The sequence below is a fragment of the Brachyhypopomus gauderio genome, chromosome 10 (assembly GCF_052324685.1).
Source record: "Brachyhypopomus gauderio isolate BG-103 chromosome 10, BGAUD_0.2, whole genome shotgun sequence".
In the NCBI taxonomy this organism is placed as follows: Eukaryota; Metazoa; Chordata; class Actinopteri; order Gymnotiformes; family Hypopomidae; genus Brachyhypopomus; species Brachyhypopomus gauderio.
In genome coordinates, this window is record NC_135220.1 from 14,157,206 (window position 1) to 14,169,983 (window position 12,778).

Sequence of the window (12,778 nt, forward strand, 5' to 3'; positions counted from 1 at the left end):
GGAGGGAGATGCTATACCAGTGGTTGGAGGGGTGGGTGGAGACAGTGGATGGCTGTGTAGATGGTGTGTGGTGGCCCGTGGAAAATGACGTCTCTGTTTCCTTCTCGATCACGTGCTGGGGAGGGGCGGCATTTTTCAACGCGTACTGCTGAAAGTGACAGAATCCAGAAGCAAGAACAGATGGCGGTCAGTAGGAGACCGTGTCCTGCAGGTACACATTTCAGGAGGCCAGTCACAAGTTTACTTTATGACTCACTTTCAAGAGTCCTTGTAAAGAGGGAAAAAAAATGCTTTGCTCTCATCATTTTATGGATCTTGCTTTTCATCTTGGATCTAAATAAAACCCTAGATGAATTAGAACCGTGTACTACGCGAGTCCAAAAATAAACATTACTTCAGGAACCCAGTTCTGTTCGTTTTTGTGTGGGTTTGCTAGGTTTTAAGCAGTCCTGCTCCTTTCAGGGCAGAGCGCGGCTTGTAATCCAACCCCAGTTTCGCACCACACGATACGTGTAACCCGTCCCTCCTGCTGCGGAGTTCAGGCGCTGCACAGTTACTCACGTTAACCAGCTGCAGGCTGTGCGGAGGCGACTGCAGAGGCGGCTGTCCGGGTCGGGGACACTGCTGTCCGGGTCGGGGACACGGCTGCCCATTGGCCAAGGCGTTGCGCTCCCTTACGCTTTGCCTCAGACGCTCGTGAAGCTTTTGTCTCTGTTTCCTGCGTGAGGGACAAATGTGGAGGCGGCGGTCACTCACGGCCCCGGTGCAAACCAGCCAGTCATCCGCTGCTCTGGTTGGTGCATGAAGAGCCACGCCCACGGTGGGGTGGCGTCCAGCTCGGGTTTGGTGATTCCCCTGCTCAGACGTGTCCCACTACAGCCGGTAAAGAACTGATGTATCGAATGGGTTATACAAATAGAGAAATCACCAATCCGGGCTGGACCACACCCCTCCAGAGCAAGCGCTACCCCCCCCCCCCCCCTTCCCCCCGGTCTATGACATCAAAGGCAGGAAAAAAAAAAGATGGAGAATTACTTTGTTTTGCAGTAGGCCACCACACACATGATGCCCACGACAAGCAGGGCAATGCAGATGCCTGTTATTGTTAATACGCGTTTCTGATACATCTCCTCAGCTTCTGGAAGAGATCACAGAACATTTTTACTCCATGACAACATCATCTCAACAGGGAAGTCATGTTCAACCCCGAGTGTTTGTGCAAGTGAAGGTTATGTGAAATTGTTAATATTTTCACTTGCACAAACGCACCACACGTGGACGGGCTCTTACAGGAAAGGTTTCCAGTCCAACTATTAGTGAATTTGTTTTTCTGTTACTGGGAAAGCAGATGCATGGTGATACATATTTATCTCAGGATGCAGTGTTGCTGCACAGGGATGGAATACAGGTGTTATTACAAGGTCAGTTCCAAAGTCATCACTCCAACACAAGCAACTCTAAATGCATCCTCTGTAATGCATTCAAACATTACGGATTACTAGTGGACATGTTTTAACACTACTTTCACATGCAGTAAGGGTTTCAGTACACTGTTAACACATTGAGGGATCATATTCAATAAGACCTCCAGTATGTGAAATACTTTTTAGCACCTGCAAAACCATCATGATAAACATTTCAGTTAAAACTGGCTAAATTGGTTTGGCCTGCAGGTGCTACAGTTCTGCACATACCCAAGGCTTCAGGACACGGGTCTTAAGGAGCAGCAGTGCTCGGTCACAGGAACCTTAGCAGGACAGGAACTAGTCAACATTACTAGTCAGCAGATTTGATTTATGCAGCAAGGGAACTTGTCTTTGATTTGGTTTGGTACGGGAGCACCAGAGAGTGGGGAATACTCTCTGTAGTCAGATACCTGTGATCAAACACTGCTAGCACCGTCAAACATGTTTTGGGTTTGGTTAACAAAGGGGTTAGTTCAGTTTAGGTAGTCAATATTCCTCTCAAACAGACACATGACACAGCTGCCATTACTACGTACAGACACAACATGGAGCAAGAAAAGGGTCATAAAGGGTGAAGAGAAGAAAGAAAAGAAACGGAGCAGAAGCCGTGGTGAAGGGGGAAAATGGAGCGCTGAGATGAAGGGCTGAGAGGAAAGGGCAGAGGGCAGAGGGCAGAGGGCGAGTCAGGATCTGGCACAGCATGCTAAGGTGGGCTGGATGCAGAGGAGGACAGCAAAGCAAAGACTGAAGGGATCTGCACATACAGCATAACCGCTCAACAGTCCGCCTAATACAGGGGGGCTTGTGTATACGTGTGTGTGTGTGTGTGTGTGTGTGTGTGTGTGTGTGTGTGTGTGTGTGTGTGTGTGTGTGTGTGTGTGTGTGTGCGCGTGCGTGCGTGCGTGCATGCACGCCTTGAATGGAACATGTCAGAGGTCCACATGAATAATTTAAGACATCCTTCACAGTCATATTTGTGCTGATGTGCCCCGCGTGTAAACCGCCCCTGAGCAGTGATACACCGATTCAGCTTTTTAAACCAATGGAGACTACCGGACCGTTCTGAGAGATCAGGATAAAAAAACAACATTCTTTGGCTAACAGGACCGTAGTCAAAAGACTCCAATCCAATAAAGCTGTATGGAGCGAAATCACAGTATCTGTTATGGCTGTATGATCCCTTCATTAGCAAAAGGAGACTGGCTAGAGTTGGAGGAGAGAGGCTCAAGCTGCCCTACAGACTAGGAAGAAGGAATAATCCATAATAATCCATACCCATAAATTCAATCCCATGATGTTCTGCCGAGGCAGACAAGGTGACGAAAAAAAGAAAGAAAGTACAGTTGGTTGGAGATTTGAGTGATAATGCAGAAATGATCACCTGACTATCTGAGGAAAAACATTCGACAAAACCTCACTGCCAAGCACGTCTGAGGACAAGCACCTCTGTGCCACACAGCTGAATATTTCTGATCTTGGCATGTGACAGCAATACAGTTCAATGGCACATATCAGTCATCAGTCATTACCTTAGCGCACATTTCAAGGATGCCTGATGATAAGTTATGATAACAGTACAATGGCATGCTCATGCAAACATCTCTGTGCTTGCATCATAAGAGATTGTCCTGTGTCCTTTAAACAGGAGGAAAACGTGTGTTATTCAACAGTTATTCGATACCACCACACGCAGCTCAGATTAACATGCTGACGGTCATGCAGCTTGCACTCATCCAAACGACTTCAAACCTGCAGTGAGCCAACACCATCGCTTATATAAAAACCAAAACCCAGCGCGTCCACGCCTAGTATCCGTGTTAGTGAACAAGGTCAAGAGATTTACATACAGACTAGACAGCATTTAATGAAACATGGCATTTATTAAATGTCATGTAAATAGCAATTTGTCAGCATCAAATTGAGTGGTCTATCTACTACATCACCTAGGAGCCATGTTAAGTAATCAAATAAGTTTCAAACCTGCCATATTTTATTTGAGTAGTTCAATGATATGTGTCTTGGGTCATTTGATTCTGACTGTGTAAAATGTGAACTGCTCAAGTTCACAGATTGTTAAAATCTTATTCTTCACAGCGGTGCTCCAAGCCCATGTGTGGTCCTTACACGGGTCACATGTCTGTACCAGTCGTGGAATGAGGAAACACGGAGCATGATGGCATTTCCTACACTGCCTGCTCTTTTTGTATTAATAAAGTCTGTGTCAGTGAACAGGCACCAGGGTCACAGACACCTAATGAATAACCGTTATCTTGATAACATCTCAGAAGCTTAGCGGGGCTTTTCACAGAGTTCTTTCATTGACCTTCAGCAACATACCTGAAGTTACTAGAATAACTAACAGCCAACATGTTGGACGATAACCACACGCTGCTTTTCGGTTCTATGTGCCGTCCTCGCTGCTCAGTGACCTATGACCTATGACCTATCTCCTTAAGTAGCTGGAGAGGCAGCTCTACTTCTACTCTAATGGTAAGCCAGTGAGCCTGCGATGGCGAGGCGATCAAAGTCCGTCGGTGCTGGTAGATACAGCTCTAATAGCGGGCTGACTCAGCTCCCAGCGTGCCCGTCTTTCATGGCCTTGATCACAGTCCCAGAGCGAGGAGAAGGAAAGAGGATGAATAACCGAAGGTGCTGTGCTCAACAAGAAAACTGACAGTTAAAACTGATGAGCACTTTTTTTTTGCACGCTCTGCTGGCACTGGGCCAAACTCCAAACATCATCCCCCCCCCCAAGTGGGCAAGAAGGCCTCAAAGAAGTGATGACCAAATATAAAAACTAGAGAAAGGCCCTGGGCTACTTTAGCTGCATTGTTACACTACATATGAAGTTTCAAAAAATTGCTATTTTGAGGCTCAGCATGCTATTATATTCCCTTGGTAATCTAGGCTAGCTGATGAATATAATGTCACACTGCTTTAAAGATATTGTGTATGAACAATGCTATGAACTTAGGTTTATATTTGGGAAATGAAACTTGAGTTAGGTAAAAAAAAAAAAAAAAAAAAACGAACATTTCTTGCTCTAAAGCAAAAGCCATATTTGATCTGTCTGGGAGAAATATTCATACTCCCATCTATGCCGTATCGATAAAGAGGGCAAGAGTAATCAAATCTTGCAGTCAGTCTGGCCTAACATTAGTTTGCCATAGTTTCTACTATGCGTCTAAGAGGAAATTATAAAAAACCTTTTAAAATAGAAAAAAATTAACTTATAAACTATTCAAATCAATCAGGAACACTAAATGTCTCTAAAGGTAAGCTTTCGTGGAAAAATTCCAATATCTTTTTAATTTAGTTTTGTCTAAATTAAATAAATATTAAAAATATAGACTTTATCCATCAAGGTTAGTAATCTAATGTAACAAAACTAGGTTAAATAATGCCAACCATGCGAGAAGCAGGTATGGTAAAAGGCATACAACAGAACCCCAAAACCGGGGAACAAAAATCCCTGGTCTGCCTATGAGGAAAACCAAAAATGAAGCAACAGGAAGTAGCGTTGACTGAGCATGCTCCAATCCAAGCACAGACAGGAAAAGGAAATAGACGTACTGTAGAAGCTGGCCATTACGTAGTTTTGGCAGCGATCACCAGTAAACTCATTTGGGCACCTGAGAGGGAAACAAAAAAGTCAGAGAGAAGAGAGAAGAGAGGAAGTGAGTGGACACCCAAAAGTTCTCCCCAGTGCCCACGTGCATCTCTGTGGTCGTCTCCCCAGTGTCTCACAAACATCATCCATGTTTGTTATAACACACTCCTCCCAACCGTTAACCAAATCACAGCTCCAGTGAAACATCCTGATTGTGTGAGATTAATTTCCAAGCATTCACCTCAACAAAGATGAAGGATTACAGAATTATACTGCAGAAAATATTTGCGTGATCAACTGCTCTGAGCGCCCTCCAATGGAGGTAATGGCAAACTTGTTATCAGAGAGCTTTAATAAATGCTTCGGGTTAGCGAGAGAAGAGATTGCTGGATGCAGGCGCCTCGAAGCACGCAGAGACCCGTCCCGGTCCACGTCTGACGGGGGCGGACAGACGTGTAGGCCGGAAGGTTTTGAGCTGTGGAGACTGTGATTATGGAACAGAGGGGTTAGAGAAGGGAAGGGTCGACCACAGGGGTGCAGCAGGTGCTTGGGAAGGATCAGTGACTGCACATACGTTTTTGGTCTATGACTCTCACAGCGTCTGATGTTTGACATCGGTCCCCTATGAATCCTGGGGGGCACCTGAGGAAACGGGGAGGGGGGGTTAGGTGATGAGCACAGCACAGATACCGACACTGACACAGAACAACACAGCACAACGTACATTTAACAGCACAATACAACATTTAAACAATGATGAAACGGTGTGCTGGTGAATCCAAAGTTCAGGGAGGGACTCGTGCGTTCTTTATTCTTTTATTTACTTATTTATTTTAAACGGGAACAGTCCCATTGGCTTCCTCAGTGGAGATAAAGGCCCAATCCAGTTCTTTTCCACTGGAACAATTACAGTTAGTTAGCCATGAACTGGTCTTACATTACCATGGGACAAGGGCTTATTTTAGGCCCGTAGGACCCATAGCCGGTAGATGGGGCATGGCTGGATTTCAGGGAATAATGGTAGTTCTTGGTCTGTGGTCCTCTTAAAATTGAGGCAGGCACTCAAAGAAATGGCCTTGGCCAAGACCCCCTTGTTCTGAGCTGAAGGTTTCAGCAGGACATCTGCTGTGTGATGACAGAGAAGGGGCTTTCTGAAGCCCTGATGAAGTGGCTCTGCTGGCGTGACAGGCACAACCTTCAAGCCCTCCCAGCTGTGCCTCTTAAAGGGTCTTAACAGCTGGGACAGCTGAGGCTCTCTGAAGAGGGAGGAGTGGAGAGAAGGGGTAGGAGAGAGAGAGAGGGAGGACTGAGAGTACATTTATTAGCTTTAAATGACTAAAAGTCAACATTAATAATTGAGTGACATACACAGCAGTTCCATGAATGTTGAACTTGAATGTTCTCGTGAAAATACTTTGAAAATGCTACGTCTTGGCCTACAGCCTCCACACAAAGAGAGGTCTCCGTGTTTATCACTGCTGAGATGTCAGCACTCTGTGATCCCTGGAGACACGAACAGCTTTCCTGCTTCCGCACCATATAGACATGTACAGACAGAGAGAGGGGGAAAATGAAGGACAGGCAGGCTTTTCCTGTCCTACGCTGCTTGCGGAACAGAAATCCGTGCCAGCGTTGCATTTCTGCCTAGTCATTGAAGTATTTAAGGCGAAACTCAATCTCTCAGTGAACGGTAAATGTCCTTCTTATGTACAGGATGGCTCCGTGCCAAAGTTTCTCCTTGGCAATGCAAAGCCTCCCAACAGCGGGCGCCCCAGCTGCGGGTCCGTGCGGGGCCAGCGCCCGTGAGCTCTTCCTAATGAGACTAATGGCCCCACAGCTCACCCTGAAGGAGCAGAGGGCAGAGACGCTGAGGAAGCTCTTGTGCGAGCACATGCCCTCGACCACCTACGTGCAGATTCCACTGCGACAGAGATGTCGGGGGGTGGGGGGTAAAAGTCAAGATCCTGCATGACATACGGTTTCTGTACTCGTGAAATCTTTACTGGGGTGCATTAGAAAAGTGCTTAGGGTTTAGTGTGATTCGTGGAGCTTCTGTGATTGGTCAGATAGATTTGGGTGGTCCCTCTTAACTAATAGAAGCCTGTGCTTGATGGTGAGAAGGCCTCACTTGCTGCATGTACCAGTACTTCAATGCTAACAGAGCCGTCTGCAGAGAGGCCGTGCGGATCCCAGCAAACACAGCCTGCCACACCAACACTGTGACCAGCTGTCCAGCTTCGAGAGGTTCTTTTAGGGAAAGAACTTTTAAGGAAAAGCCCCAAGCAGATGAGAAGCTGGAACAGTAGGCATCCCTATGGCCCATCAGGCATGACTGGCTTCTGCTCTTACTGCATTCCAACCTCCACCTGGCATTAGAGAACTGGCTGTAAATTCACACGTGACACACCAAAAGAGCTTTGTGACATTAGGTTTCTTCAAACGCTTCCTGGCCTGGCCACAACAACATGCATTATAACTGCAACGAAATAAACCCAAACCGGGAGACGTGAACAAAAAGGAGGCATCGGAGTGGTGCAACGAAACAACCCAGCGGGGTTTGAAAATATCTGCAGCGACACCGAAGGTCCTACCTGCAGAGACGTTTGATGCTTTTGGGCGTGACCTCCAGGGTGAAGCACTCTCCGCCGTTCACGCAGTAGCCCTTCTCCTTCTCGCTGCAGCGCGTCACGTGGCTGGACGTCTTGGCCGCAGGCGTGGTGCTGGTCGCAGCTGGCGGGAGGCAAGACGACAAGACGGCTCAGTGCACGGAACGCACAGACACACTGATCTGAGAACAGATCGGGGGGCCATATCTTGCCAGATTCTACAGTCATACATTAGGCAAGACTGGCTGGAGATCAGGAGGGGAGGCCGACGATATCCCACCGAGCGCAGCAGTTCACTGCTACTGCAGATCTGCTGCCTTCTTAGCAGACGCTGCAGAAAGCGACATGCACACCGCATTTGATCCTAACGTCCTTCAGTGCTGCTCAACATCGGCTGAATAATAGAGAAATATGAGAGGCAAATGGTCCACTGACAAAGCATTTCAGGTCAGTGATGCAGCTCGAATCAATGTGGACTGCTCACCTTGGACCCCAGATACCTCTCCCTAGAATAACACATTAGCTGTCTGTGCCAGGGGCAGAGAAGCTTCAAATTTTAATGATACAGTGGAGTTTATATAAGTATTTTAAACCTCACAAGTGCAGGACAACTTTCACATAAATCACCACAAAATCACGTCCTGCCATAACAGCACAAAGTTAACTAATGTGAAACTTTGACCCGCATGTGTGTTTTCACAGAATATGGAAAAAAAAGACAGCACGTACCAACAAGGAAAATAGCACTAAAATCACTTCACAAAGATGGTTTCAGAACAGCAGACAGGTTTATGCCACAGCCTAAGGAGCCAACTCGTCCCTAAAGTGCCTAGGGCTGTTCCGAATCCCTGAACTCCGAGCCGCGCTGCTGGTAGAAACGAACAGGCGGTACCTGTGATGTTCCGGATCTGCCCGGTGGCGTGGAGCCGCATGCCTTCTGCCTCTCTGTGCCCGGTACTTCCCAGCAGGGGTCGATAATCCTGAGCACTCAGCCTTCCTCAGTGCTACCTGCCCTCTCCAGTGCGCCGGCTCAAGGCTCGTCTGCATTTTTAAATGAGCCCTTGCTGCCTATGGCTGTCTGCCTCCCTCCCCACGTCACAGCTGGCACGGGTAAACGTCTGCAGCGCCAGCACAGACGTCACTGCGCGGGGCCCAAGGGCGTGAGTTTGCACCTCGGCCTGCCAAGTGAGTCAACGTTTGTGGGTGGCGGCACCTTGTGGCAGGACTTGATGGCCCGGTCTTCGGTTAACGAGCATCTTTCCTAACGCTTCCGCGGATCGTCTCCAAGGGGACGTGATTAGGGACCGGAAGACGACCCGCTTCGGCCACGTGCAGACGCCAGACGCCCAGCGAGGGCTCTCGGTCGTCAGCTGCGTGACTTCGCATGGTAAGTTATTGATTAAGCAACCACTTTTAGGATGAAGATTCATTCCAGTGGGAGCCGAGTCTGGAAACATCAATAATCTCTAAGCAGAAATGATATTTCCCCCCCATTTGTGCAGAGCGCGGTGACCCTCATCCGACAGGCCAATTCCCCATCCTCTAACGCGCAATCACAGGGCCTGTGTAACTAGAAAAGCAGGTTGATTTGTCGTCTAGAATATTGGTGAACTTTGACTAGACAGCTGCATGCTGCATCACCGTGTCTCCTTTGTGACAATCAAGTTTGCTTAGAGATCGCTGCTCAAATACCAGAGTAGAATCACAGGTCAGGGAGCCAGTCAGGTAACCACAGAGGTGGGAGACATCACCATCGAGTTAAACGCAATACAATCTCTATGGTCCATACCACTGCTGTCCTAGACAACCACTGCTGGTAGAATAATTGGCAGTGCAACAATTTGTCTTTGTAATCAAATTATTGTGTCTCTCTCTCATTAAACCTACTGGATCAGAGATCAGAGGCTGTCACAGATCATCACTCAGGGCCCGGCGAATTTCTATGGCTCCAGAGAGAAAGACTCAAAACGGATTAGCATACATCTGAATCGGAGCAACACACAATAAGAGAGAGAACACAATGCGACTGGTTACAGATATCGCGGAGGTACTGGCTGGAGTGACAAGCGATTCAGTTCAAGTGAGAAGCTTAAAACAAAAAGACCATTCAGTTCATGCTACACTCCTGGCAACTTGTCCCTCATCTGACAGACACTCAGACAAAGTGGTGCCATCGCCGTGGCGGCAGGGGTCCTGCAGGCTTTTCGAGGTGTGGGCCGGAGTGTCCAAACCATTCAGCTCACATATAAATGTGCGGTCAAAGCGCTCCTGCCTCCCCTGAAGATGGCTCCACCGTGATGGATGGCTGAAAAGGAGAAAGGTGAAGAACCGCAGCGCTGAGCCTTCACTCGTCCGCCCGGCCGGTTCTTTTGGACTCGCACTACAGCCGTGCACACGACGGGCTTCGCTTTCAGCTGACCCAGTGAACAATGCGAGGTTGGAGTTAATGTCATTTAATCAATACGCACACCACTGCATTAGGTCCACAGTACCTACACTGTCTCAAAAAGTTTCTGTATGTCAGGCTTAAGAATGTTTCTGCAGCAACACTATATAATCAATGCTGAATATGAGTTTCATTCAGAGAGAGAGAGAGAGATGTCCGTGGGACAGAGGACCAGGCTGAATTCCTAGCAGTTGCGTTTTGGGTTTCAATGCAAGAGAGCTGAGCTGTGCATTTTCCTCTTTCTCTTTTCCTTTTTTTTAAAATCAGGCTCTAGACGGACACCATTGGCCGGATCGATTTAGCTCCATATCTTTTTTTTTTTTCCGCTGGTGGAAAGAAACCCAAGACCCTGGTGCCATACAGACAATGTGTGGTATTGCGGTACCAACAGGCCATCTCCAGCTCCTCACCTTCCTCCTCCGTGCGCTCGTTCCTCTTCCTCATGCTCTACATGGTTTGCTGGGCAAGCGGTTTCTTGCTGTGCTACGATCACGTGAGTGGCGGAGCTATTGAGGGCAGGGACGCCACTGTGCCACTCTGGCCGGCCCCAGGAGAGAACCCGTCAGGAAGAAAACACGCCGTGCTCAGCACACCGAGGGAAGAGGCTCAAGGCCAGTGAGAACCAGGAGGCTGAGTATGTCTACTAATCCCATAAGAAAACTGGAGTAGTAGACTCCAATTGAGGCCAGTGCTTTGTGCACAATTATAGCAGCAAAATAGGTATCTGAATTTATGATGACTAGTCTAGTTTAGGGTATCAAGTACGAATGAACAATCTGTCCACATTCATCCGACAAGGGAGGCGTCTTCTCACTGACTGACAATTCATTTGACTCATTGAAGACTGCTTTCCTTTCTTTGATCCATTGAAATGTTCTCCAACTGTCTTGCTGTCCTACTGAAATGACTTCCCCTTAAATCATTACTACATTCTGTATCTAACTGGCAGTTCTGCACCCAAATCATCTTGCAGCTTTTAATAATGATCCATTAACAGAGACTTAAAGTTAAAAAAGTTAAAAATATGGACGGCAAAATCAACATTGTTAATCTATTACATAAAAAGGAACTGGCATATCATAGGCAGAAATTATAGCATGACATTATTAGCATTGCAGCTTAATCTTTTAGACTGGGTGAAACATTTGATTATGCTACTATGAATCTCTGGCCCTAAGGAACATCACAAATACTTCAGTGTCTTAGATTCAGAGGCTCCAACACAACAGGGTAAAGCTTGAATACAGACACATCGTACAGTGCACCACTCACTAGTCTCCAGAGATATCACAATCAGCAGGACTGCTGTATGGTCAAGCCATATGCAACTGTGCCAAGTTCAAACCGCACGCCAAAATAATCTCTGTCCACCTTCCTGTGTGCTATCTCCACGACAGGTGTGAAACTGTTGTGTCTACTCATCAGCCTGGATACTGCATTAGCGCCTCTGGGGAAGACCCCCCCGGAGTCTCGGTGTGAGTTCGGCCTGCCAACCGGCACGGGTTGATTCATTTCACACGTTCTCATGCCGGGCGCCTCTAAGAAGGGACCGCGGCATCTGTTTGTGTGTGAATCCATGGCGACAGCATACGTAGAGCCGGCGGGTGGGCAAAGGTGTGTTTCGCCTGGCGCTTGAGCAACCGCACACCTGTCAGGTGCCCCGCTGAGGGGCCTCGGGTGGGGGAACACGCACACACGCTTCAGTCCAAAGGTGCCTTTGTTCTAGCAGTCAAATAAAGTAAGTGCTTCCTGTGAAGGGGGCAGAAGCTACATCCTCCCTTTCAGAAAAATTGCCCATAGCTGTGCAAAGTTTTGTCTTGGCAAGGCGATGAATTAACAAAACGCATTCCCTTTAAATTGCTGTGACAAGGCACTCCAAAACACCACAACGGCTGTAGCCTGATGCTAAAACAAGCAACATATACCGCTCGTTTGGACTTCATTCTTTACTTGTCCATCCTGTTCAATGCATGTCAACATAAGAAAAAAAAAAAGACACTACTTGAAGGTCTAAACACACTTAACTGCTAGCCACAACCATTTCACAGGAATGCTTTAGTCAAGCTGTAGCTATCTCAAAATACTTTTACAAGCTTTAAACATTATCAGCCACTATAGAAAAATAAGACATAGAAAAAAAAATGTGGTGGCTATGGTGACCAGTATCAGGTCTTCCAGAAATTCACCCGAATGTCTAACATGCGTCTTTACGACCCGGTATGCAATATTGGAATAAAGGCAATTTGTCGATTATATCCTCAATGGACAAAGTAGTAACACTGGTACATATCACCTAAATTGTACAAACTCCAAGCTCAGTGCAAGTGACAGTCTAAACAGTACTCAAACTTCATTATGGGTTTCCAGAGAGCCTGATGTTTGGTCCTTGCCCTCAGATCTGCCTCGTCATTAGTGATGGGGCCGTGTTCTCTCCCTAAATCTGCCCCCAGGTACCATCCAGAGGATTCAAAAACACTACAGCCTGCTACCAGCACCTCCCTCGCGTTATCTAAAACAGCCACAGCCAGGAAACAGAACTGCACTGCAGTCAACTGTATTTAACACTAGGCATTACACAGCAGTGCAATCCCGTGTGTTTTGTCAGTTCAAGCAGCAGTGAAATAAGGAACCCTAAATACCTGGTGATTAA

The 12,778-nt window shown here is 47.2% G+C and overlaps 1 protein-coding gene across 7 annotated transcripts in view; it reads right to left on the reverse strand.

The window, feature by feature from the left end:
- Positions 1-12,778, reverse strand: part of nrg1 (neuregulin 1) — a 28,101-nt gene that overhangs the window by 4,258 nt on the left and 11,065 nt on the right. Inside the window, exons 2-7 of one of the 7 annotated variants that reach the window (XM_077019749.1) lie at positions 7,668-7,806; positions 5,040-5,098; positions 2,742-2,765; positions 1,036-1,135; positions 562-718; positions 18-148 (exon numbers count right to left, since the gene is read on the reverse strand). In XM_077019749.1, coding sequence (XP_076875864.1) covers positions 18-148; positions 562-718; positions 1,036-1,135; positions 2,742-2,765; positions 5,040-5,098; positions 7,668-7,806 — 610 coding nt within the window. Of the gene's footprint in view, positions 1-17; positions 149-561; positions 719-1,035; positions 1,139-2,741; positions 2,766-5,039; positions 5,099-5,650; positions 5,719-7,667; positions 7,807-12,778 lie in introns of all 7 variants that reach the window. The other 6 variants (XM_077019748.1, XM_077019746.1, XM_077019753.1 and 3 more) reach the window with 6 other exon arrangements.